This window comes from Arvicanthis niloticus, chromosome 12, assembly GCF_011762505.2.
Source record: "Arvicanthis niloticus isolate mArvNil1 chromosome 12, mArvNil1.pat.X, whole genome shotgun sequence".
Taxonomy (NCBI): Eukaryota; Metazoa; Chordata; class Mammalia; order Rodentia; family Muridae; genus Arvicanthis; species Arvicanthis niloticus.
Genome location: NC_047669.1, coordinates 75502202 through 75526925, shown reverse-complemented (window position 1 = coordinate 75526925; position 24724 = coordinate 75502202). Strand labels below are relative to the sequence as shown.

The window sequence follows — 24724 nt, the reverse complement described above, 5'->3', positions numbered from 1 at the left end:
GTCCCTTTGTAGTGAATTCTTTTCCTTTCTTTATTTTAGCTAGCATATATTGATTTGAAAAGTATTGAATTTGGGTTATGACATCTCACACGTTTACAACGTGATTTGGCCACATTCACTGGCCCCCAGTCCCCCCTCTTGTCTCTCCTGCCTCCTCGGCTTTCCTCTCCACTTTCCTGTCTCTTTGCACGTTAAGAGTTAAGAGTGTTTGGGGTGAGGAGAGGCACAAATCACCAGCAACGGGATCGGAATTAGTATTATCTGGTACACAGAAGCTCAAGTCTGGCTCTGTGGTTGCCTGAGTAGGTATTAAGGCATTTCACAGGGACAGAGAAGGTCAGAGGTCAACATAGTAAGCCTTAGCCTGTCCCCAGAACCTAGTCCCTTGTAATGGAGAGTCACTGAGCAAGACGTTCCAGCCTCCATTGCCTCCTGTGACCCTGCTGTTGGTGTGCTTCGTTCTCAGTGGTCAGCAAGTCCGCCTGGGCAGCAGCGAGGGGCCACAGGTGTCCATTGTGGGCCTTGATGATTCCGGGTTCCTGCAGGTCCACCAAGAGGACGGTGGGGTTGTGACGGTGCATCCAGACGGCAACTCCTTCGACATGCTGAGAAACCTCATTGTACCCAAGCGACAGTAACACCTCTGAGTGTCCCCAGACAGCTTGGATCTGCCCCAGCAGCAACAAGCAGCAACAGGGAAGCTGCTCCTGGGATCTCCTGGGAGCTCTGATCGGGCGGGCACTCGGCTTGCAGAACTGTTGTCTCTGCATGCCTAGGGCTGGGAAGCTAACCAGAGTCAGAGGCCAGTGCCATTTGTTAATTCTTCAGGTTGTGGTTTCCCTGCCCCCACCCCGGGGATTGGGTTTTTGTTTTGGGTTTTTTTTTTTAATGTATATCTCTGGTTTTACTGGGTATTTGAAGGGGCATTTGGTGAGGATTGACTGTCAGGCAGATGAAGAGTCAGTTTAGTCTAGGAGTTTAGTTTGCCTTGTGCGGTATGGAAGTGTGCTTCCCCATGTGAGCTTGGGTTTGTGTGTACTTTGGGGAATAAGGAGCGAGGGGTTGGGAATGGTGGTGAGATGGTACGAATATGTTCCAAGGAGTGGAGGCCCACAGCTCACGTGAACACTCAGAGCTGTCCCAGAACACACAAGTGTTTACTTACACACAGGGTTGTCGCTGTTGTTCTTAGTCAAGTTGGGCTTCTTGTAGTAGCCTAGAACACGGGGCTGAAGGATGACTGCAGAGATGAGAGAGCCAGCGAGGCCCCTTTCCCAGGGTCAGATGTGTCAAGTTTTAGATGTTGAAGCCATGACGGCATCTTCCTTGGAGGTAGAGGCTTGCCTAGGCTGATGGAGATGTGGGCTCACCCTCTCGCTCACACAAGGGAGGATTCTTGGAGCTTTTAAGATGATTAGTCACAGGCTCTGTTAGAAGTGGTGCTCCCCGTAAGCCTGAGTCCTCCAACAGAGCCGAGTGTAGCACTGTACTGTAAGTCATGATTTTCTGCCCCCTATTTCCTAATGTCATGAAAGAGAGAGGGTGACACAAAATGCCATCAGTTTGAAGAGATGTATGTGTGTACAGTGCATGCCTGATTGCGTGTGTGTGTGTGTGTGTGTGTGTGTGTGTGTGTGTGTGGCTTTAAAAGGAGATGTTCAAATTTTGATGTGCTAAAAGTCTCCTTGGAAGAACAAAGGAAAGGAAGCCTTTCTAGGTTTGTGTTTCCAGATGTGCTCCGTGCTTTTCCATGTACCTCCCATCTCCGTGGAGCTTGTGAATCATACCCATCGCTGCCCAGCCTAAAAGAACCAGTTCCTGTCTGCCCTCCTGCTTCCTGCCACTTCCACTGAAGTGGGTGGAAAGGAAACGACGGAACAGAACACTTAGCTTTGAACAAGATCCTCGTCATAAACGAGTACCATCTTTATCCAGCTTGTGTAGTCAGGCCAACTCCAGAAACCAGAGGTTTTCAGTATAGAAACCCATCCACCTTCAGCCTAGCACAGAAGCAAAAATAACGGTAAACTACACCAACCTGACACGTATTTGAGGGAATGTGACTTTAAAAGAACTTGAAAGTAACTTTTCTTGCAAATAAGACTTAGATTAAAATTTTTCTCAAAAGAAAAAAATACATATATAAATTTTAGTTCCCATATTTTTTTTTAAATTCATGCAAGTTTAAATAAAACTGTACACCACCCAAAATTACAAAATGATGGGCCCTTGAGAGAGCATCTGTAAAATATCATCAAGAACGAAGATCTCTGGGCTTGATGTTACAAAGCTTCACTTCTCAGACTTTGTAATATAAGGCTGTTCATCTCTCAGGACTGCCAGCATTACATTTTAAATTTCTACAGGGGATTATTTAATGAAAAACATGCTATGTTTTATTTTAAGCTGAAGGGCTATTCTGGATAGTTCTACATTGGGGGAAAAAATGTTATCATTTAATTTCCTTTCTGTAAGATAAAACTAATTAAGTGTGGTCTTGTCAGAGCAGACAGAGATGTTCTGGGCATGCTTATTGGCCTTGGAGTAGTTTTAGGGTGGAAAACTGTTTAGGGTGTTCTCGATTATACAGACATGACACTCCTTGTCTTGAGAGACAAAATAGCCTGAAGCAGATGCTGCATTTCCCATTGCTTCACATGAACCAAAGACTTCAGATTCCACGTCGTAGAGCGCATTCTGCTGATGGGGTGTGAAGGCTGCCACTGTACCTGCTACATGCGAGGGTATTTTCAGACTCAGCACCCCAGGATCTCCAGGAACTTTACAAGTCTCCTAACTTTGCTCCCTCCGAATCTTGAGATGTGGTCACTTAACCCCGAATCTCCATTTGCCTTAGAGCAGGTTACTCCTAGTAGTATAAACCTGCTTACATATCTACCCCTGGGTGTTTGGAAGGCACACATAGCAAACACTGGGTTTCACGTGGCTCAGCTAGAGCAATGAGGGAGTTCTTACAGGGAGGGCTGGGAGCAGGGGCCTGTGTCCTGTGGATGTCACTGTGCAGAATGATGGGACCCAGCATGGAAGCAATGTCATGTCAGAGGCTTGAACAAATACACACCCACTGAGGGACTACAGACTCTGGGGATCCCCTACACCTAGCACACAGTGTGGTAGTCACTGGCCTATCCCACCTGACACTTCCAGAATGCAAGAGGGGGATCTTAGGGGCTTTGCTACCCTGACATACCAGAAATGGGACCTCCTTGTTCCTGGTTCATCTCTATGCATCTTTGAAATAAACAAAAATGTAACCCTTTCCTACTACTTTTTTATTTTTTAGCTTTTCAAAGAATCATCTGTGAAAAGAATTACTATAAACCAATACCTATAAAGTAATTCTACCAAAATAAACTTAGGATTTTCACTGTGGCTCCAGCTTATTCTTGCTTTACCCCAGGGTTCACTAAGAATGATCAGTGGCTTCTGATTACACTGTTTTTATTTGATATTTGAACATGCTTTTATAACAAAGATTACATGTAAGAATTCAAGAACCTGGTACTTTGTGAGTTTTTACGTATTTTTGACAGAAAGGAAATCTTACTAGTTGGAAAAAAGGTTCACAAAGACTCCAAGAGCTAACATCTTTTACCCAAAGTGAGCACTCGCCAACACTGTTCTTTCTGGGTGTTTGAACTGCTCAACTTTCATTAAAGGTATTTTTGTCCTGAGACTTTTAATATTATATATCTTGCTTGTCTTAGGGATCAGTTTGCATCAACTCATAGGTTGACAGAACTGCTTTGCAGTTCTAATAGATGAGATGATAACATGGATAGAGTTTACATGTGTAGACTTTATACACACGCGCACACACACATACACACACATACACACACCACACATGCATGCACACACACAAATACACCACATGCATGTACACACACACCACATGCACACGTATACACACACACACACCACACATGTATGCACACACAAATACACACGCATATACCACATGCATGTACACACACATACATACCACATGCACACATACACACACAAATACACACAATATACCACACATGCATGTACACACACATACATACCACATGCACACATACACACACAAATACACACAATATACCACACATGCATGTGCACACACATACATACCACATGCACACGTACACACAAATATACACACACACCACACACGCATGCACACACAAATACACACACCACATGCAAATACACACACATACACACCACATGCACACATACACACACAAATACATACCACACATGCATGCACACACACACCACATACCTTTATGGTTTAAGGGAAGAAGGCCTGGGTTTCTGAAAGGATGAAGGGAGTGGAGGTGGGGTGGGGATCGACCCTTCTACCCCTTCCTGTCTCTGCTGCGGTATGAGTGGAATGGCTTTTCTAGAAAGAGGCTTCCAAGAACATAAAGGAATTCCTTTCCCTGGGAGGCCCTGTGCAGGGCCAAAGGCTTGAATTGGCTTAGGCTTCAAGTCCATTTGATCTGGCATTTGTGTCAACATGCTCCATCTTAGGTAGGGCCCACAGTGATATTTTTGTTGTTGTTGTTGTTTGAAAGAGAATGCATCATTATTAAAGCTTCACAGAACTGAGAAAAGATATCAGGGCAAAATCTTGAGGATGAGGAGAACATATTAAGTTGCCATGGTAACTGCTTGGCAACTTTGAGTCCATAACCTCTGGAAGCCAGCTTAGCTCTCTGAAGAATCTTCCTTCCTATTGTCAGCTATGAAAACTGGTGATTTTTGTCCAAAAAAAGCAAATGTTTATTAATACACATTTTAATTTTTAGGAACACACAGACTCCCTTATGTTTGTTTACATTATCATTTATAAATCTACAACAGTGTCATTTCTTCCCCCTGCACGCCACTAATAACCTTTCCTATTAACCTCCTTTGTGGGTTGTGTCTAGTGGATACAAGTTGACACAAAAGCAGTTAAGTGGAACTTTATTGAGAAATATTGGTGCTAATGCCCACGGATCAAGCAGAGACCTTCCAAGAACCATGGATTAATCCTGAGACTCATGAGCATAAAAGCTTGGCTTGTGGGGGCTGGTGAGATGGCCCAGTGGTTAAGAGCACTGACTGCTCTTCCAGAGGTCATGAGTTCAAATCCCAGCAACCACATAGTAGCTCACAATCATCCATAAAGACATCTGATGCCCTCTTATGGGGTGACTGAAGACTGTACTTACATATAATAAATAAATAAAAACCTTTGGGCTGGAGCATGAGGGAGAAGGGAAGGGGGAAAAAGCTTGACTTGTCATGTGTAGACACTGAGAGCATCTTGTGCTAGATACAGGTGAGGGCTGTGAGCAGCTATCCCAAGACCCAGTGCCTTTCCACATATATTGCTGGTCCTAACCTTGCCAGCCCCCTGAAGTTTACACTCCTTCGAGCCACTGATTCTAGACAGATTAGTTGTGTTTTTTTGGTTTGATTTTTGTTTTGTTTTAATGTGGAACCTTTCTGTACAAGTGGGAAGAGTTTTCTAAAGTAAAGGGGTTTTGTTGTTGTTGTGGTGGTGGTGGTGGTGGTTGGTTGGTTTTTTGATACAGACTTGCTGTGTGTGGCCCTGGCTGTCCTGGAACTCACAGAGATCCTCCTGCCTCTAATCCAAAGTGGTGGGATTAAAGGCAAACTCCACCACTGCCAGGCCCATGTAAACTACAGTTTTTAAAATTTATTCCATTTATATGAGTACACATATAAACTCATTTATATGAGTTGTCTTCAGACACACCAGAAGAGGGAGAGCATCAGATCCCATTACAGATGGTTGTGAGCCACCATGTGGTTGCTGGGAATTGAACTCAGGACCTCTGGAAGAGCAGTCAGTGATCTTAACCGCTGAGCCATCTCTCCAGCCCCATAAACTATATTTTTAAAAAGTAAATGGATGAGATATTTCCTGTGTAGAGAAATTGAAAGGGGGCAGCTAACACAGATATTTATTGGTCAATGCAGATGTCCAGGTCAGGGCCATGAGAACATTTTTGAATAGTGATTTTCTGTTTTTTTTTTTTTCCATACTTGGGTTCAAACCAGTATCTCCTTCCTGCCAGACAAGCACCAGGCCACTGAGTCACACCCCAAGCCCTAAATAGTGACCCCAAAAGAAAAATGCATATAACCGTAAATAAACCATAAATGTGAAACAAAAGTACTGGAGGTTTATTTTTAAACACTGCTGGTAAGTTTATAAAAAGGGTCTCCATTCACCTGTCACACACAACATGTTCATATGAAGCTCTTACTATGTAGAAAACGCTTACATGTATACACCGCTCTCATCAGATCCCCTAAGCATGTTTTTCTTCCACAAGGTGCAGTCCGTTCCGGTTTCCGTATTGCACATGCATTTTAACTAGCTTTAGGAGTTCCTACTTGCAAGCAAACACAAGCATAGGGCTAGCAGATCTGTGTGGGCTGGAGGGATGTTGCCAGGGAATTACGCTTGGCAGGGCCATTCTCTACTGTGCCTGGCTATATAGATATATCTTTTTGCATTTAATGCCTACTTCATATTTTGAAGGTGCAACTTGTGGGTGTCAACCAAAGTGCCTAAGGGCTGGGTTATGAGCGAGCTTGTTAGTGTGCTTCTGAAGCACACCCATGTCCACACACACAATAGGCTTGCACAGCTCCTTAGCCTTGGCTTGTTGGTTTTTGTATTTTTAAAAGGATTAAATTTGAAAATGAGATGCAGGAGTTCAAAGACAGCAGAAACTGTTGTCTGCTCGTGGGACTTACAAGGATGACATTTTGCATTTACAAGTGTCCAAAAGGACTCTGAAAGGACTTTCCACCCTGTCTCAACCCCTCGGGAACAGAGGACCACCGGGGTGGGAGGTGGGGGTGCTTAAGGTGCCATCCATCTGTCAAGCTGCATGTATGTCTTGAATTCTCATTTATAGGGCCTCGGCTTGATAAACTTCATAGTGAGGAAACCAAGATCCCTGGAAACGGTAGTTTGAGGTCACAGGTTGACATCTGGATGCTCAGCCTCATGAAAACAGGCCCTTGGCGACAAAGATGGGCCTTCTTCCCATCCTTCAACTGCGTCCCAACCCTCTCCACCGGCATCTACGGTAAAAATCTAAAAGTCGGCTGTGGAGTTCTATTAAAATAGTTGTCTCTGTATAAATTAATTTATATCGTGCATATAAAGTTCGCCCCTCCATCTGCTGGACCTTGGGGGTGAAAAAGGAACCAGAGAAGGCCTGGCCTATGGCTTCTCCCTGTGGGCCGCCCTGCGGAGCCGGACGGGCCCTGGCGGGTCACCTGCCGTTGGTGATGATAACCGAGGCGCCCAGGTAGTGCGGCCGGGGTGCGCCGGGCGCAGAGGCAGCGACGGGGCCGGGGTGTCGGGGCCGCAGCGAGCCGGCCGCCTCCGGGGCTCCGGGCGCAGCGCTCCCCAGCGGCCCGCGGCGCGCCAGCACGCGGTGGTAGTTGAGCAGTACGAAGGGCAGCTGCGCCGGCGCCTGTGGCTCCGGGGCGGGCGGCGCGCAGCACTCGGGTGGCGCTCGGGCCAGCGCCAGCCGTGCGTCCCGGGACGCCGGGCGTGCCGCCTTGGCAGGGCCCAGCGCCGGCTCCTCGCGGTAGTGGCCGCAGCTCGGGAAGCTTGGGGGCGCGGGGTCCTCGCCGAACCTGCGCGCGGTGGCAGCGGGCGCTGTGGGGACAAGCGACAAGTGAGAGGATTGTACTGGAGAGGAAGTCACACACTCAGAAACCTGTCCATCCTCTGCTCTGCACTGAGCTACACGTACCCTCAGCCCTGCCTAGCCACAGGCTCTGGTAGCCTTGCACAGAGACGAACGCCCTCGATCGTGCACAGAAAGCCACAGGGTCCTCCTTGTTCCTGCACTGAGCCACACGCGCCCTCACACGTGCAGAGCCACGTGGTCCTTCTCCATCACGCACAGGGATCCTCCATCATACACTGCCCCACGTGCCCTCCATCGTGCACAGTGCTACTTAGTCCTCCTCCGTTCGTGCCACCCCTTGTATTTCAGGCCAGCGCAGTGCAATCGTGAGACATTGCTGGAAACTTCAGAGGAACAGGTGAGATTCATTCTGAGTAACACGCTTAATGCAACAGATCCAAATACTCCAGTGTGCCATCAATATTAAAGGATGCTTTAAAGACACGCGGAGCTAAGCTTGCGGACAGCCACGGACTAGAAGCCAAGCAGACTCTTCTTCACTGCACCGAGTCTACCCATTTTACTAATCCCTCAAGACGGTGGGGGGTGGTGACTGCCCTGTGCTGTTTAGTAGGCCCATAATTAAAAGTATTAACCGTGCCCATTCAAGTAACTCCTGAGCTTTCCCATGAGACCATTGTTTTCTTTTAATACCAAAGACTAGTAAGTTGGTCACAAATTGCTTCAAATTATCACCTTTAGTCCTTCCTCCTGCCCCTCCTAATCACATGTGGCAAGCCGGCGCCTGGCTGCCAACCATTTCTGCTTTAAAATAGCAATAGAAGTTGGATTTTGTGTGTTATATCACCAGTCAGTCCTCACATACAAAGAAATAAGTCTGGCTCACATGGGTGTTTGCAAGGTCCTTCCCCTATTCTTTCCTGGACTGTGAAGAACTCTTGCACAGATGAGTTCTGGGACAGGCCGACGCCAAGGCAGGGCGGGCCCAGTGGCTGGTTGGTCTCTTCTAAATTATCTACTTTTGAAAACAATGTCCTCCTTATGTCCACAAAGGCCTGATTTCTCCCTTAATTGTTCCTCTGCTCAGATTTGGCAAAAAAAAAAAAAAAAAAAAAAAATGTAGACTGATCACAATATGGAGTCATATTCTCAGAGTTAGCACAAAAAGCAAAGCCAGAGAGGCAGAGTGTGGGAAACAGAGGACAGGGAAGAGACGTGGCTGTGTTACATGGATGTGTTGGGGGGGTACACATTTCAGGGGACTACTTAATAGATGCCAGTGATCCCGTTTCACAGAAAGAAAGGCAGAGGCTTAAAGAGCCCTTGTTAATTGTTCTATGTTCATGGCTTCTGTCCCCAAGGCCAGGCATTTCTGCATTTGTTTTCTGTACTTTGAAAACCAGTCTAGGAAGAGAACTAAAGTCTGTCATTCGCTCTGAGGTATGGCAAAAAGGCATCTCCAGGATGCAGCTGGAGTGTGGTCAAACATGGGAGCTGGTTTAGAAAATCACTTTTGCCTCCCTGCGGGGTCATGAATAAGGCCAGAACTTGTATGGGGACTGGACACTCAGCTTCCCTCTGCAGTTTACGCCGTCTCTGGGGTCCTTGTCATATGAAGCTCGCACCCATGAAGCCATGATTGCCAATAGGAAGCGTGGTAATCCCTACTTAGAAGCAGAAAAGGCCAGTTTGCCCCAAGTATGAGGATTCTTTTTCCATCTACCACCCACTGCTACTGATGCTGAACCCCTGCCCTTCCCCTTGTGCAAATGGGACCCACCTTCATAGTTTGGCACAAGTCCATGCCGGGCAGCATTCACAGGAGGCTCAGAAAGGTTTTTAGCTGGCGGTGGGCTGCTGGGCACGAGAGAGTTGGCATAGTGCCATTGGCATTCACTGCTGGCTGGCAGCGTGCTCAGGAAAAAGCGTGCCACCTCACACGGGGATCCTTGGGGCTGCCCGAACTTGGCGGGCAATCCTGGCTTCTTGGTGCTGAAGACGTGAGAGTCCAATGGGAAGTGTCCGTAGTGGTAGGAGAAGGGGAGGCTGTAGGGCGGCCCATATAAAAGGTCGCTGGCTTCTGAATGGAGCTGCTGTTCCGGGGGAGCCACAGCATTTGTGGGGGGACTCGTTCTCCAGTTTCCCGCCTGGCTGCACTCCAGCTTGTCCATTTGGAACGAACTGTATTGCTGCAGGGCAAAGAAGACAGAGGAGAGGCCAAGGGTAAGCTACCTACCTTCTAGTCCACCAGACCAGAGCTCAGGGGGCCCCCAGTGTTACTGCAAGATCTCTGAGTGGAAGGACGTTATTCTCCGAGATGACCACACACCAGATGGTTGTGGACACTTACCACTTCCCACAGCTTACTAATGACACTTTGAGAGGGAAAGTTTCATTTTGATATTACCATAAGCCAAGTGAGGTAGCATATACTAATCCTCTGAGCTGTTTGTGGGACCTTTTCTCTCTCTGCAAGAACACCCCTGAACAGAGGTTCCTAGTTCATGCCCAGGTATCCTGAGCCCCCAGACAGATGCTGTCTTGCCCCGTGTGTGTTACCTGTGGGGGATATGGGTTGGTTCTTAGCTTTGTCTTCATCTTTGTGTTTTTGGGTTTAGCTGATTTCCTAGTTTCTTGTGAGGTAGACAAGGTGGTTCTCCAGGACTCCTGGGACTTAGAGGTGGACACCTGGTCCAGAGACAGCTGAAGTTCCTTGTATTCGACATCCCTGGAAAGCAAGAGTGGGCAAGTCACGCCCAGCAGCTCATGCATGGAGGAAGAGCAGCTGCCTGAGCTGCACCCCCTGAGCAAGCTCCTCCTCCAGTCCCAGAGCAACTCTTATGGAAGGACACATGGTTCTGACAGAGGCCACCAGCAGCTCCAGGTTGGCGACCGAGGGCTCTGAGCACGGTTAATACTGTTTGGCAAGAATGAAGGAACATAATATGCTTCTTCCAAACCCATGCAGCCCACATACATGTCCCAAGGACGCTCTTGATCATGGCAAGGGATGGACATGCTAACAAGGCAAAGGCAGCAACCCCAATGACCCTCATGACCCCGATTGGTTTGTGTGTCTGAGGCCCAGCTGCTCTCTGTTGAGGGGCCCAGAAGCCTGGTGGGGCAGACCTGTGGGGAACCAGCTCCTAACATTGCCCACTTTTACACGGACTCGTGTCGAGCCTGCAGGCTCAATCTGGCAAAGTCATATCCCCAGAGGGAGAGTTACTGCTAAATGCTGCCAGGCCTGGCTGGTGTGATTAAGGGGCAGGGCATTTTCCCCGTGTAGCTTTGCCAGATCATCCTCCTAAAACATAAAGTAGCCTGGTGATCGTTCTGTGAAAGAACCTGGGGTCTGAATCCTCAGGGTTCAGGGCACTAAGGAGGGCTTCCTTGGCTGAGGTCAGGGCTGAGAGGCCAGTGTACGGTGACTGTGCGACAGTAGCTTTAATGGACACGCTGAGCCACACTCCAGGAAGGGATTGCTGTGACTTCTGTGGACTTACACACATCTGCATTCCTTTGGTGGCCTCTTCCTGAAATCACAGTCCTTGGGAGGCTGATGGAGGAAGGTCATGAGATAGAAACTAGCCTCAACTAATGCTAAGACTCTGTCTCAAAATGATTTTTTTTTTTTTCAGTTTAAATCTGGGGTTTTTCAGGCACCAACTATTCAACCACACTGGTAACAGAGTATGTGAGAAGACAGAGAGATGGGAGAGAGTGTCTGTCCCTAAGGGCAGTAGCACAGAAGTGTGTTACTGACACAGGACATGGATCCACCCTCTTTGCACACTGTCCCCTCCTGGGCCCCTCTCTCAGGCTCAGTCCCAGGATCTAATAAACTATAATCCTTCAAGGCTCCCCTACCATCCTAGCCACTGCTTCCTGACACGTTAATGGTTGGGAGCTCCCGATCTACCAGATTATTCCCATAAACAAAAAGGGAGGCAAACCGTCCAGAGAATGAGGAATGGGAGGGGACACTTCCTGGAGCAGTGTGACAGGGATGGAGGAGAGAGAGCAAGGAGAGAAACAAATGCGGCTGACTTACGTGAGGACATAATTGACACTCACGATGCAGTGAGGCCGGGAGGAGCGGCTGTTGTGCACCACGGTGGCGTAGCTCTGCACCCAGACCCAGCCGCCCAGCTTGGACAGCAGCCGGTAGTATTTGGTGGTGACCTGGCCCTTCACGAGCACTGTAAACACAAAGTGACATGAATCCTGGAGTTCAGAAGATCCTGCCCTACCCCCTGACACACAGAGAGCCTTCTGGGGCAAAGGAGGAAACTTAACGGAGTGGGTGGGCTTTCACCGTACAAACGTGCACACGTGTGAGCATACACACACACACACACATGAAGGAATGTCACCTACAACTTTGCACAGTCCCTGGAGTAGCCCCTCCCCACTTATTAGGAGCCCTGACTTAACAGTCACCGTTTTCATGGGAGAAAAAGGCCCCTGGAGACCACCAGTACCTGCAGAGTGGTAAGGCCTGATTACCTTTTTAGAATCCAAAATGCTCCAATTATGTTTTAATCCCCAAACCTTTAATGCGTAGAAGGACTTAGTTGTTTAAACAGAACGCTAATTTTAGTGCGTCCGACCAAGTGTCAGATTGGTGCTGACATCTGCCATCTGTCGGGACCTGTGTGTTCATGGAGAAGCCGCACCCCACTAGGGGGCCGTTTATATTTTCTTCCCAATTACCCATTTTCCTCGGGCTGTTAATTTCCTGTGTTGCTCGTGTAAGAAAGCCCTCAGCTTGGTGACACAGCTCCTGAAAATTGGGCCCATGAGCCCACCTTCCATGCATGGGTGCAAACGCCGGGCAGCCGAGCAGTCCCCCAAAGCTGCTAGGCACCTATAAACTGTCACTCCTCCCCTTGCAGACCTCAAGGACGGAGATGGAGGGAAGCCTGGGAGGGAAGGAGAACACCAGGAGATGCAGGTGGCCAGTGGAGAGCAGAGAGCTGAGCAAAGGCATGGCAGCTATTATACACACACACAGACACACACACACACACACACACACACACACGCACGCACGCACGCACATATACACACAGAAAAAGAGAGACACACATGCACATGCACACACACACCCGCGCGCACGCACATACACACACAGAAAAAGAGACATGCACACGCACACACACAGACACACATAAGCACACAGAGACACACATACATACACACACACATGCACACACATGCACATACACACATGCATGCACGCACAGGCACATATACACACAGAAAAAGAGACACACACATGCACAAGCACACACACATGCACACGCACACACAGAGACACACATAAGTACACAGAGACACACAGACACACAATCTTCTATGATACAGCCCATGGCTCAGTTTTCTCATTTATAGAAGAAGGATCATCACAGTGCCTGACATACAGTCAGTTGCAAAGGCTAGACCTTTCCTGAGGAACTCTGGCTGACAGATGAGGCCCTGGCTTCTCATCCTCTAAAGTTGTAGCAAAGAGTGGGTTTGAGTTTTCTTTTATTTATTTATTTATTTATTTATTTATTTATTTATTTATTTTTGGTTTTTCGAGACAGGGTTTCTCTGTGTAGCCCTGGCTGTCCTGGAACTCACTCTGTAGACCAGGCTGGCCTCGAACTCAGAAGTCCGCCTGCCTCTGCCTCCCAAGTGCTGGGATTAAAGGCGTGCGCCACCACTGCCCGGGGGTTTGAGTTTTCTAACCAGAGCAAACAATTGGGTGTTTTGTTTTTAACATGGAAAAGTGTTTTGCATGGGAGGCTGGGAAGCAGAAATACAGCTTACTCAAGGCCCCAAGCCTTTAGGAACATCTGTGGAGATGCATGTAGTAATTTTGCCATGTAATAGCCACCTCACCCTGCTGTGTGACAGCCATCCCTGTGACCCTACTGTGTGACAGCCATCTCTTTTATTCTGCTGTGTGACAACCATCCCTGTGACCCTGCTGTGTGACAGTCATCCCTATGACCCTACTCTGTGACAACCATCCCTGTGACCCTACTGTGTGATGGCCATCCCTGTGGCCCTACTGTGTGACAGCCATCCCTGTGGCCCTACTGTGTGACAGCCATCCCTCTGACCCTGCTGTGTGACAGCCATCCTCTGTCCCTACTGTGTGACAGCCATCCCTGTGACCCTACTGTGTGACAGCCATCCCTGTGGCCCTACTGTATAACAGCCATCCCTCTGACCTGCTGTGTGACAGCCATCCCTCTGACCCTGCTCTGTGACAACCATCCCTGTGACTCTGCTGTGTGATAGCCAGTCCTATGACCCTACTGTGTGACAGCCATCCCTCTGACCCTGCTCTGTGACAATCATCCCTGTGACTCTGCTGTGTGATAGCCAGTCCTATGACCCTACTGTGTGACAACCATCCCTCTGACCCTGCTGTGTGACAACCATCCCTCTGACCCTGCTGTGTGACAGCCATCCCTGTGACCCTACTGTGTGACAGCCATTTCTCCTACTCTTTTCTGCTCAGGATTAATTCTGGCTTCTCCGTACATTTGCATGGCCAGGGTGGGCTCCGCACTGTGAACATGGACAAGGCCACAGAGTGAGGTATTTATAATGCGTCCTTGCCTCACCTACTTCCCCATCACCATGACATCATAGGAAGTGATCTCTTCATGAAATGGAGCTTTCCTACCAAGTTGCACAAAGGGCCTGCACCCACAGCTGAAGTGGGATCAGAGGTGTAAAGAACGTCCCTGCTACAGGCTGAACTGTGTCATCCCACAGTGAGCTGAAACTCTCACCCCTAGCACCACAGAATGTGACGTTTTGGGGATAGCAACTTTATAGAGGTAAATATGGTGGCAGAAGGCGTGGGCCCTGACCCGTTATGACCAATGTCTTTATAAGATAATGGGACCATAAGATACACAGAGGGCCAAGCACTGAGAGCACAGAGAAGATGCTCAGACACACACAGACGACCGAGCACTTCAGAGCACAGGGAAGATGCAGAGGAGAGGAGATGCCATGCTGACACACTTGTGCCTCACAACTGTGGAGAAATTGTTGTGGCTGTCCCAGAACACTCATCTGGTCCCCAAAGAGATCTAAGCATCACGAACAGCAGGGTCCTCGAGAAAGAAGCTATGTCACTTCTGTAGGGCTCTAAGGAGCCAAGCACAGCTAGGTGCGCCTGTGAGAGGACAGGCAGCAGCCTTGGGAATGGCGCTGGGGGTCAGAGTGGGGCTGGGGGCCTCAGCGCCTTTCACTCTTCATGGAGCAGGTGTGTGAGGATGGCCTGAGGTCATGACTGTCAGTCAGTGGGGACCTCAGACAGGGAAGGTGACAGGCCCAGGAGAAGGTCTGCTGTACACAGAGACTGGAAAACAGCTGAATGGTAGCCAAGGAGAGGAGGAGCCTGAGGAGAGACTGAGAAGTGGGTCCTGGGGCTCTGGGGCTAGCTGGTGGCCGCTTGCAGCTGTGGGCACCTGCTCTCCTGCTGGAGAGCTTCCTTAAGCAAAGCACACTCTGACCAGACATGGAATAAGTCAGGGGATTAATGTCACTCACAAATGGTTCTTAGCTGAGAATGACAGGAACTGCCATGTAAAAGTGCTGGGCACTTTCTCTTCTTTTACCCCATTAACTCATACGGCTCCCACTGGCTCCCAGAGCACCCAAGGACTGTGAGACAGCTGGAACAGCAGCAGCCAGTGAGGTCTGTATACTTTCCTTTTTGAGACAAGGTCTCATGTATCTCCAAGCTGGTAACAAACTCTGTATAGATAAGGATGCCTTGCAGGGAGTCACAGGACTTTAATCCCAGCATCAGAGACAGGGCCACAGATTTCTGAGTTCAAGGCCAGCTTGTCTACAGAGTGAGTTCCAGGACACCCAAGCTACACAGTAAGACCTTGTCTCTCCCTCTCTTCCCCCTTTCTCTCTCCCCGCCTCTCTAGCACACACACAAAAGAATGAATGAATGAATGAAAGGAAAGGAGAAAGAAAGAAAGAAAGAAAGAAGAGAAGAGAAGAGAAGAGAAGAGAAGAGAAGAGAAGAGAAGAGAAGAGAAAGAAGGAAAAACTTCTGATCTTACTGGGATTGGAACCCAGGGCCTGTGATTCTGTGTTGCCTGCAGACAGACAACTCCTGTCAGAGTTTCCTCTGGTTCTGGTCAATATGTGGAGATAGGAATGTTCCCATGAGACCCCTGGCTTTCTGTCTCTCTCTCTCTCTCTCTCTCTCTCTCTCTCTCTCTCTCTCTCTCTCTCACACACACACACACACACACACATGCATATATAACCTCACATTTGTGCATAAATGCATATATAACTTTATATATGTATATAAACATACATACAGCATATGCAAAACAGACACACATGCATGTACACACACACACACACATGCACACACACACACGTGAACACACACACAGTTTCTAACTTCTCATCTCTGTGTGCCAAGGGGCCAGGAATCTGGTCATGGCAGTTTCCCTGTGAACTTGGAGAAAGGAGATGAGCCCAAATGATATCCTGTCACCATTCCCTGGTTACACTACATAGTCAAGAGGACACTACAGCCCTGGATCTGCTGGCCACCTCCAAGGACACCAGCAAATGTCCTCTAACATCTCTAGCTGATCCAGAACAAAATCAACACCCAGGACATGACCCAGGGCACAACTGGAAGCTTGTCCAAGCATCTGCATCCTGCAAGTACCCAAGACTTGTTGTGAGCCTGAAGGGGCTGGCAGGCAAAAGGACAAGATGTTTCATTCTACCCAAATTATTCTCCTGAAGAATGCATTCCTGAAGAAAAGTGCCATTTCTTTATACACCCTCTCCAAACCCCAAGGTCCTGAAACTGCCTCCATGGGCAAATCAAATCTGTCCCCTGTGCTAGAACAGAAGGCGTCTCTGGCATCCCAGTAGAACAAGACTCAACTGTTGAACTCTGCTAAGGGTTGGCCACAGGCACCTGCATCATTCTATCTGAACCTCAGTATCCTTAAAAGTAAAATGAAGATCTCTCTCACTAGTTGGTAGTCTACTTAGTTTCTTCTTCTTCTTCTTCTTCTTCTTCTTCTTCTTCTTCTTCTTCTTCTTCTTCTTCTTCTTCTTCTTCTTCTTCTTCTTCTGTATTGGAGTACACTGTAGCTGTCTTCAGGCACACCAGAAGAGAGCATCAGATCCCATTACAGATGGCTGTGAGCCACCGTGTGGTTGCTGGAAACTAAACTCAGGACCTCTGGGAGAGCAGTCAGTGCTCTTAATCACTGAGCCATCTCTCCAGCTCCTCTACTTAATTTCTTAATCCAGTGCCTGGCTATGCATATTAAGGGCTCTATCCTGTTCTTGTATTAATACTGCCGGTATTCATAACTGGACTCCAGATCCCATAGATTACTGGACCTCCAATTCCACAGTCTAGAACCCAAGGCCACCGGGGTCTGACATCATCACTAAGACCATGCTTGTAAGTAGTAAAGAAAGGCGGCAGGAGCCATCGTTAGCAAGGGACAAAGAGAGTCACACTGGATTTTATGATTCACACAGATGCCAGCCCCAGGCAAGAGGCATGTTCCTTCCCTGTCACTAGTGCCCCAACCCTGACCAGCTGTCCCTGGCCTGGTGGCTTGATACTCACAGAGGTGGTGTGCGTAGCGGAGGTGGAAGGTGTCACAGCCGTGCACATGATGGTAGAGTGTCTTTTCGATCAGGTCTTGTGGCTCATAGCCCGTAAGCTCTGTCACCCTGTGGAAGGACAGCTGTTCCATGAGCCAAGCTGTTCTTAGGCAATTTCCTTTAAACCAGTATTTGCCAACTAATCAAGTGCTAAGAGGCTCAGAGTGGGGGTGGGGGTGTTGTAATGATCTTTTTTTACAGGAAGAAAGTCTTTGAATCCTAGCTCAGGGTAGGTTGTAGAACTGGGTGTAAGAATGTTCTGGAACCACAGGCCAGCAGCACGTTTGGGACGGCTTGGCAACCGAACTTTTCTCAAACCCTGCCTATCTGTGGGTGCTGAGGGGAAAGCGTTGATCGGACCATTGACTTAAGCCGTGTGATAAAGAAGGGTCACTCAGGGGGCCTGTGGGGACCGTCCTTCGTGAACCTGCTTTGTTCTATGTTTGGCCTCCTGCATGCAATCACCCATTTCTGTCCTCCAGTGCTGGGGTTATAGGCTGCAATGCCATGGTGGCTTTTGTACGTAGCTGCTGGAGACCTGAACTCATTCTCACGCTCACACAGCCCACACTTTGCCCTCTGGTTCCTTTGTTTCTTTAATCCTAATAAAATATACACCCCATACTATTTACTATGTTGCCATTTTATATGCATGGTCTACGTGCACTGACAGTATTCATGCTGTGCCACGATCACCTTCCCACACCCTCTGGTTATCCCAAACAGAAATCCCTCACCTTCAAAACATCACCGCCAGCCATCCTTCCCCCAAACACCACCAAGCCTTCCATTACCGCCCTTGCTCTCCACTCAACTTCCTGTCTCCCTGAACTTGTATGTTCAAAATTGGAATGCTCCTGTGTCTGCCCTCTGGCTTCCGCCTTCCCTCATACAGAATCCCATGTTTAAGTTCATTGCCGTCTGTAGCACGTGGCAGAGAATTCCTTTCTGCGACTGAGTATTCTCACGTGTAGATACCACACTGTGCTTTGTTTATTCCCTTGACTGCTGGTGGGTACTGAAGCTGTTTCTACTTCTTGGCTCTGGGTTGGCGGCTTAAATCACTCTTCTACATTGAGTGCTGTCCGTCGTGGTAGTTGGTCTCCAGATCTTACAGTTTGGAGGTTTTTACTAATGAGAATCACAGAGTAACTGTTTAAGCCTGGTATCCATGAAGGATTATCCACAGACCCCCCAGAACACAGCACAAGGACTGCAAATGTTCTGGCTGGAAGGTGGAAGGGCTCACTCTCCTCAGGAGTGGAAGGCTTTCCCAGTGTGCCTGTGACATGATCCCTCTACTCTCAACAAGTCCCAGACATATTAATTTCTCACGTCAGCGCTTTGAAGAGAAATGGCTGTCAGCAACTAAGCCCTCATCAGTACCACACTGGGCTGCCCCTTCCATGGTATGGCTTCATAGACTTGGCCCAACCAAGCTGGGAACTGTGTCCTTAAAAGAGGTAGGTGGCCCTAAGCATGTTGGTGACAGATATTTAAGAACAGATGAAAGAGCAGAAGAAAGGATTCTGAAAGCAGCCTGGCAGCCGAGAGGAGTCAGTTCAGGGGACGGCGGAGTGACAGGGGCAGTAATGAAGAAGGCTGGCACTGAGGGCCATGCTTGCCAGTTACGAAACACTAGCCCCAGATGGAACCTGGAAATGTGACCCCATTTTCATTCTTTAATCTGCTCAGACCTGGATCACACATCTCTCAGAGCCTCAGATTCTCCCTTGGAATGGCTCTTCAGTTGTCTGTGTATTTCCACTGATGTTCCTCTAAGACGGGGAGGGAACAGGGTTCCAGGTGAGCATGGGGGGGGGGGTGTTGCTGGCTCCTGCTCTGTTTGTTCAGGACTCTAGGGATTGCTCCAAGGGGCCCCTAATTGCAAACACAGTCGAGTCTAATTGGGTGGGAGGAAGGGTAAAATGCAGCTGGCTGACTCCAAAAACAGCCCAGGAATCTCTGCAGCATGGGACTGAGAGGCTTCTCCAGCCCCTGGACCATTGGGCTAAATCAGCAAGAACACGAATGCATCAAAGAATCAGAAACACATGCACCATGTTCTCAGCAAACCATTCACCAACATTAAAAATTAAAGGCCAGGGAAAGGGCTTGGCAGGGTGCCCTCTGGGTTTGTTCAAACGTCCAGTGTCTGTAAACCTGCTGGAGTGATGTGCCACACCACAGACATTGCTGGCCTCATCCAACCTTAGCAACAGCATCAGCTACAGTTTTAAAGGGAATACCACAAACCCCTGAGGATCCAAACATCAGGTTAAGCCAAGTTCAGTTGTGCTGGGATTATGGTGGGTGAGTGACCAGCAGCTGCTCCCCGAGGTCCACCAACCTTGCTCCTGGGACTTGGAGACCTCAGGCCAACACCTTCCTCACTGTCAATCTGGGACTGTCCCTCCAGAGCTGGCTCTAGCCCAGCAGGCTTTCAAGAACATGTTACTGGCAAGGAGACAGAAACGCAAGTGACAGTGAAGGGTCCTGACCCTTTAAGTGTTCCTACATGACAGCAGCCTGACTTCTGAGCTAGCCAACACCCTTCCATGAAAAGACCTCCACATTTCAAAGTGCTGGGAGCTAGGCAAGCAGAAAAGACGTTCCAGTTGCTCCTCTGGGGATGCAGTCTCTTCTTTCCTCTTTGAGAGAATTCATCAGAGAATTCTCTTGGGGTTTTCTTGAACTGTCTGAAAAATACAAGCTGGTTGTGCTGGCCGGATTGATGTCAACTTGACACAAGCTAGAATCATCAGAGAGGAGAAAGCCTTAATTGAGAAAATGCCTTTATAAGCTCCATCTGTAGGGCATTTTCTTAATTAGTGATTGATGGGGGAGGGCCCAGCCACTGTGGGTGGTGCTATCCCTAGGCTGGTTGTCCAGAGTTCCATAAAAAGCAGGCTGAGCAAGCCAAGAGAAGCAGTCCAGTAAGCAGCACCCTCCATGGCCTCTGCATCAGCTCCAGACTCCAGGTTCCTGCCCTGTGTGAGCTCCTGTCCTGACTTCCTTCAGTGATGGACTACAATCTGGAAGTGTAAGCAGAATTAACCCTTTCCTCCCCAGTTTGCTTTTTTGGTCATGGTGTTTCACCACAACAATAGTAACCCTGACTAGGACAGAGGCAACCAGAGGAAGAAGCCAGGTGTTTCTTTTGCACTTCTCCAGTCATGACCCTGGACAGCCCACATGCAGCCTACTTCCAGAAGAACCCTCCCTCATCCCTCCCAGTCTCTGACAAAGCTTGCAACCCCTCCTCTACATCAGCAGTCCTTGATTCTGCAGGAAACAAAAGAGAACTTGCCACCATCTCACCATCACAGAAGGTGCTGGCCAATGATTCTGTTTCATTTTTGCCTGGGATTTTAGGGTGACCCTGTAACGCTATCTCTCTCGCTTCTCCATCCTTTGAACAGCTTTGAGGAACACGAGAATCAATCCTGACTTAACCTCACATCTCACACCCCATCCAGGGCCAGATGGATTTGTCTCTTTTCAATAAAGGGCCAATACCTGGGTGGAATGGGATATTTTAATTCTGTAGTTTACCTTTCTTTATAAGTTGTTTGTCCTGTTTGGTTTGATTTATTTGAGTCAGTCTTGCTCTGTAGCTCAAGCTGGCTTTGAATCTGCTTCAGGTTAGCCTGGACCTCATATTAATCCTCCTGCCTCAACCTCAGAAGTAGTATAATTACAGATGTGAGTCTTTACACTATTTTTCATTAACTTGAAAAACTTAGAACATTAAAAAAAAATCAGTAGCTCTGAGTAGTAGCACATGCCCATAGTCTTACTTCCTCATAAGGTTGAGGCAGGAGGATTGCTTGAGTACTGAAGTCCCTGGAAAGACCTTGGCCTATGCAGCCAAGGAACCCACAAGCCAAGTGGCAACATGGCCCTTCGAGTATCTGAGGCTTTGAGCTCTCAGCTGCTTAAATCTGTTGGCTACTTTCATCTTCCCGAAGACTTCCAGGAAATCGAGTGGTGGGCACAGCTGACAGCTTTTACCCAAGGCAATGGAAGAGGGCAACACAGTCAAGATCTGTGGAGACTGAATCATTCCAGAATGTGGAGCATACCAGTATCAAAACACCTCAGATGTCCCATAAAAATACAACTACTGGCTATCAAATACTAAACTTTTGAGGCCAGTTGCGATGTTGAATGCTCTTAATCTCAGCACTCGAGAGGCAGCGATGGGCAGATCTTTGTGAGAGTTCAAGGCCAGCCTGGTCTACAGAGCAAGTTCCAGGACAGCCATGGCAACAACAAAAATCAAAACCAAAAAAACATTTAACTCTTGAGACCCGAAGATCTCTGGGTAAGATCAGAGGCTGCTCCTGCAAGGCCCCCTGAAACAAAAGCCTCAAAACAAAAGCCTTCCTTCCCTTCCCCAGCCTAGGCATTGACCAGGTGTCCACACACTACGGTCACACCTCCCCACATGGAAGGGGAACTGTCTGCTTTCACCATTGACTTATGTGGCTGTCACAGAGGTAGGAGCTTCACACGCTGTTCAGAGTGGAATATCATTTATTTCAAAGTCCTACCAGTGTGGTGGAGAGATGAATGAGAATTCAAGTTACAGCTTTCAGAGAAGACAAAGGGAGAGCAACATGTGAAGTACATGCCTGTCCTAGCACACAGGAGGAAAAGGCGGAGGGTCAAGGTCATCCTCGGGGAAAATAGTGAATTTGAGGCCAGCCTGGGCTACATGAGACTTTGTCTCAAAAGAAAGAGAGAAGAGGAGGGGAGGGGGACGGGAGAAAAAGGAAGGGAGGAAGGGAAGGCAACAGGGTCTTCTTATATCGTAACATAAATGCTCCTGACAAGCTTATGATCCAAACATTAGGCAATTAATTAAAACAAGTTCCTGCATCTTAAGTCCTTCCCTTCATGACTAACTTCCTTGCTAATCTACACACTTAGTAGGTCTTTTTTCTTGTTTTAGTTTACCTCAGTAGTGTAGCTCTTAAGGACCAGTTCCCACCACTGGGGCCTGCTGGGGAGTCGGAGCAACGGTGACAGCAAGGGGCAGACTCACCTGGAATCCAGGAATATGAGCTTCAGGTCGAGGCTAGCCCTGAACATGAACATGTTGCTGTGGAGTTTGATCTCCGTGATGGCGCTGGGGGGCAGCGACTGGCCCACGGCCACCAGCCCCACGATCTGGTAACAGGAGTCATACAGGGACATGTCCAGCAAGTACTGCCTGATCTTCAAGTAGCCGCTGCAGTGAATGACCTGGGAAGGAAGACACAGCTCAGTGGGCATGACGGCTCTGCCTTGGCTTTTTTGGTTTTGTTTGTTTGTTCATTTGTTTTTGAAGTGCTAGAACATTCTCCCGCCAAGTTTCTGTTGAGTTGCATCGTCAACAGGCCAATAAAAGCCTGGTTTACAGCTGGGAGGTGGTGTCGCACGCCTTTAATCCCAGCACTTGGGAGGCAGAGGCAGGCGGATTTCTGAGTTCGAGGCCAGCCTGGTCTACAGAGTGAATTCCAGGACAGCCAGGGCTGCACAGAGAAATCCTGTCTGGAAAAACAACAAAACCCAACTGTTTCTTATGATATCAGGTACACAGTAGGCAAGCGGCTGCCCCAGGCTCACTCAGGCATGGTGGACTTGGACAGAAACTCCTGGCCACGTTTGACTAAAGAACACAATAAAGATGCACTAGGGAACTAACTGCCTTTCTATGAGCACTTGCCATAGTTAAAACATTTTCCAACTTCTAATGGAATTGACTCTGACATTTCTATCACCCAACACACTCATCACTCCAGAGAATTAAGAATTCTCTAAGTGAAACCTTTACGCTTGCCTGACAAGGACTTTACCAACTGAGCTGACGCCCCAGGCCAACGTGTTCACCTTTAATTTGTTTATAATTCAAGTTTTACTTAGTAATAAGTCACCAGGCAGTAGTTAGAGAGCCAAAGACCACCCTGGAGACTTCACAGTTCCTAGGGCAAAGGAGGCACCTGGAGGCATCCGATCCTCCTTCTACCCATAGTCAAGTGTGTTTGCCGTTTAAACACTTGAAATCCTGCGAGGACCATGGTTGTTACAACAGTGGTCATCTGAACTCAAGCTCTCTGTCTCTGTCTATCTCTCTCTGTCTCTCTCTCTCTCCTTGTCTTTCTCTGTCTTCTTTGTGTCTCTCTCTGTCTTTCTGTCTCTCTGTTTCTATGTCTCTGTATCTCTCTCTGTCTCTCTTTCTCTCCCTCTGTCTCTCTATCTCTCTCTGTCTTTGTCTTTCTCTCCCTCCGTCTCTCTATCTCTCTCTGTCTTTATCTCTCTATCTCTGTCTTTCTCTATCTCTCTCTGTCTCTTTGTGTCTCTATCTCTCTTTTTGTCTCTCTGAGTCTTGTCTCTCTTTGTCTGTGTCTCTGTCTCTCTCTGCATCTCTGTCTTTTTCTCTGAGTCTCTGTCTCTCTTTGTGTCTCTCTCTGTATCTGTCTCTCTGTGTCTATCTCTGTCTCTCTGTGTGTCTCTGTCTATCATTCTCTGTCTCTGTCTCTATCCACACACACACACCCATGCCAGGTCTCACATAGCCTAAGCTAACTTAAACTCACAGCACAATAGAGTATGACCTTCAATTTATCCTTCTGTCCACACCCCCCTTGTGTTGGGGTTACAGGAGTTGACTACCACACCCAGTTTCTGCAGTGCTGGGGACCAAACCTAAGACTTCTGTGTGCTAAGCCCTAGATCTCTACAGCTGAGCCACATCCACAGGGCACCCAAATTCTCTGTTCAAAAATTCTACAGGTTTCACAAATCTACAGTGTGTAGAGATGGAAGAGATCCTGAAGCCTTCCAGTCTGGCCTGTTCTCCCACCTTTCTGTCGGGGACAACTGAGGGCAAGACAAACGGATGATGTATGTGTTTACAGCTGGACAAGTGGCAGAAACTAGTAAAGCATGGGGCTTCTTGAGGAACATGTTGTTAGGTGCAGGTTGAGCTAAGGGTTCCCAGCCCTGTCTCAAGGAGGCTTCCTGAGTACAGAAAAATAATGTGTATCCCTCAAGCTGTAAAAGCGTGGGAGGTGGGAGAGCTGGGTTAGAGCGGTTGCCCACCGAGGCCAAGGCACGAGGTTTCATTCCAGTTGTACAAAAAGTAACCACAGAAAACAAAAGTGAGGAGTGGGGTTAGGGTAAAGGTCAAAGGAAGAGATCACAGCTGAGAAAGCAGGGCCGCTTGAGAGGCAGGAGGATGCTGGGCTGTTCCAAAGGAGGGTGTTCCAAAAAGAAAAACACAAAGGCCACATAGCACCCCAAACCCATCCTCCTTTCCCAGGGGGCAAGTGGAAAAGGCTGCCACC

General features: G+C 48.3%; 2 protein-coding genes across 8 annotated transcripts in view; one reads left to right on the top strand and one right to left on the bottom strand.

Annotated features, from left to right (window-relative positions):
• Hlcs (holocarboxylase synthetase) overlaps positions 1 to 3393 on the top strand; it is a 179174-nt gene extending 175781 nt beyond the window's left edge. For all 7 annotated transcript variants that reach the window (XM_076943179.1, XM_076943178.1, XM_076943181.1 and 4 more), the window contains one exon: positions 467 to 3393. In XM_076943179.1, the coding sequence (XP_076799294.1) occupies positions 467 to 638 (172 nt within the window). In that variant the 3' untranslated portion in view covers positions 639 to 3393. The remainder of the gene's footprint in view (positions 1 to 466) is intronic.
• Positions 3394 to 5978: 2585 nt separating this feature from the next.
• The window catches only part of Sim2 (SIM bHLH transcription factor 2), a 40208-nt gene continuing 21462 nt past the window's right edge, over positions 5979 to 24724 (bottom strand). Inside the window, exons 6-11 of the mRNA XM_034514777.2 lie at positions 22441 to 22640; positions 17353 to 17459; positions 11761 to 11908; positions 10266 to 10434; positions 9487 to 9895; positions 5979 to 7711 (exon numbers count right to left, since the gene is read on the bottom strand). Coding sequence (XP_034370668.1) covers positions 7320 to 7711; positions 9487 to 9895; positions 10266 to 10434; positions 11761 to 11908; positions 17353 to 17459; positions 22441 to 22640 — 1425 coding nt within the window. The 3' untranslated portion in view covers positions 5979 to 7319. The remainder of the gene's footprint in view (positions 7712 to 9486; positions 9896 to 10265; positions 10435 to 11760; positions 11909 to 17352; positions 17460 to 22440; positions 22641 to 24724) is intronic.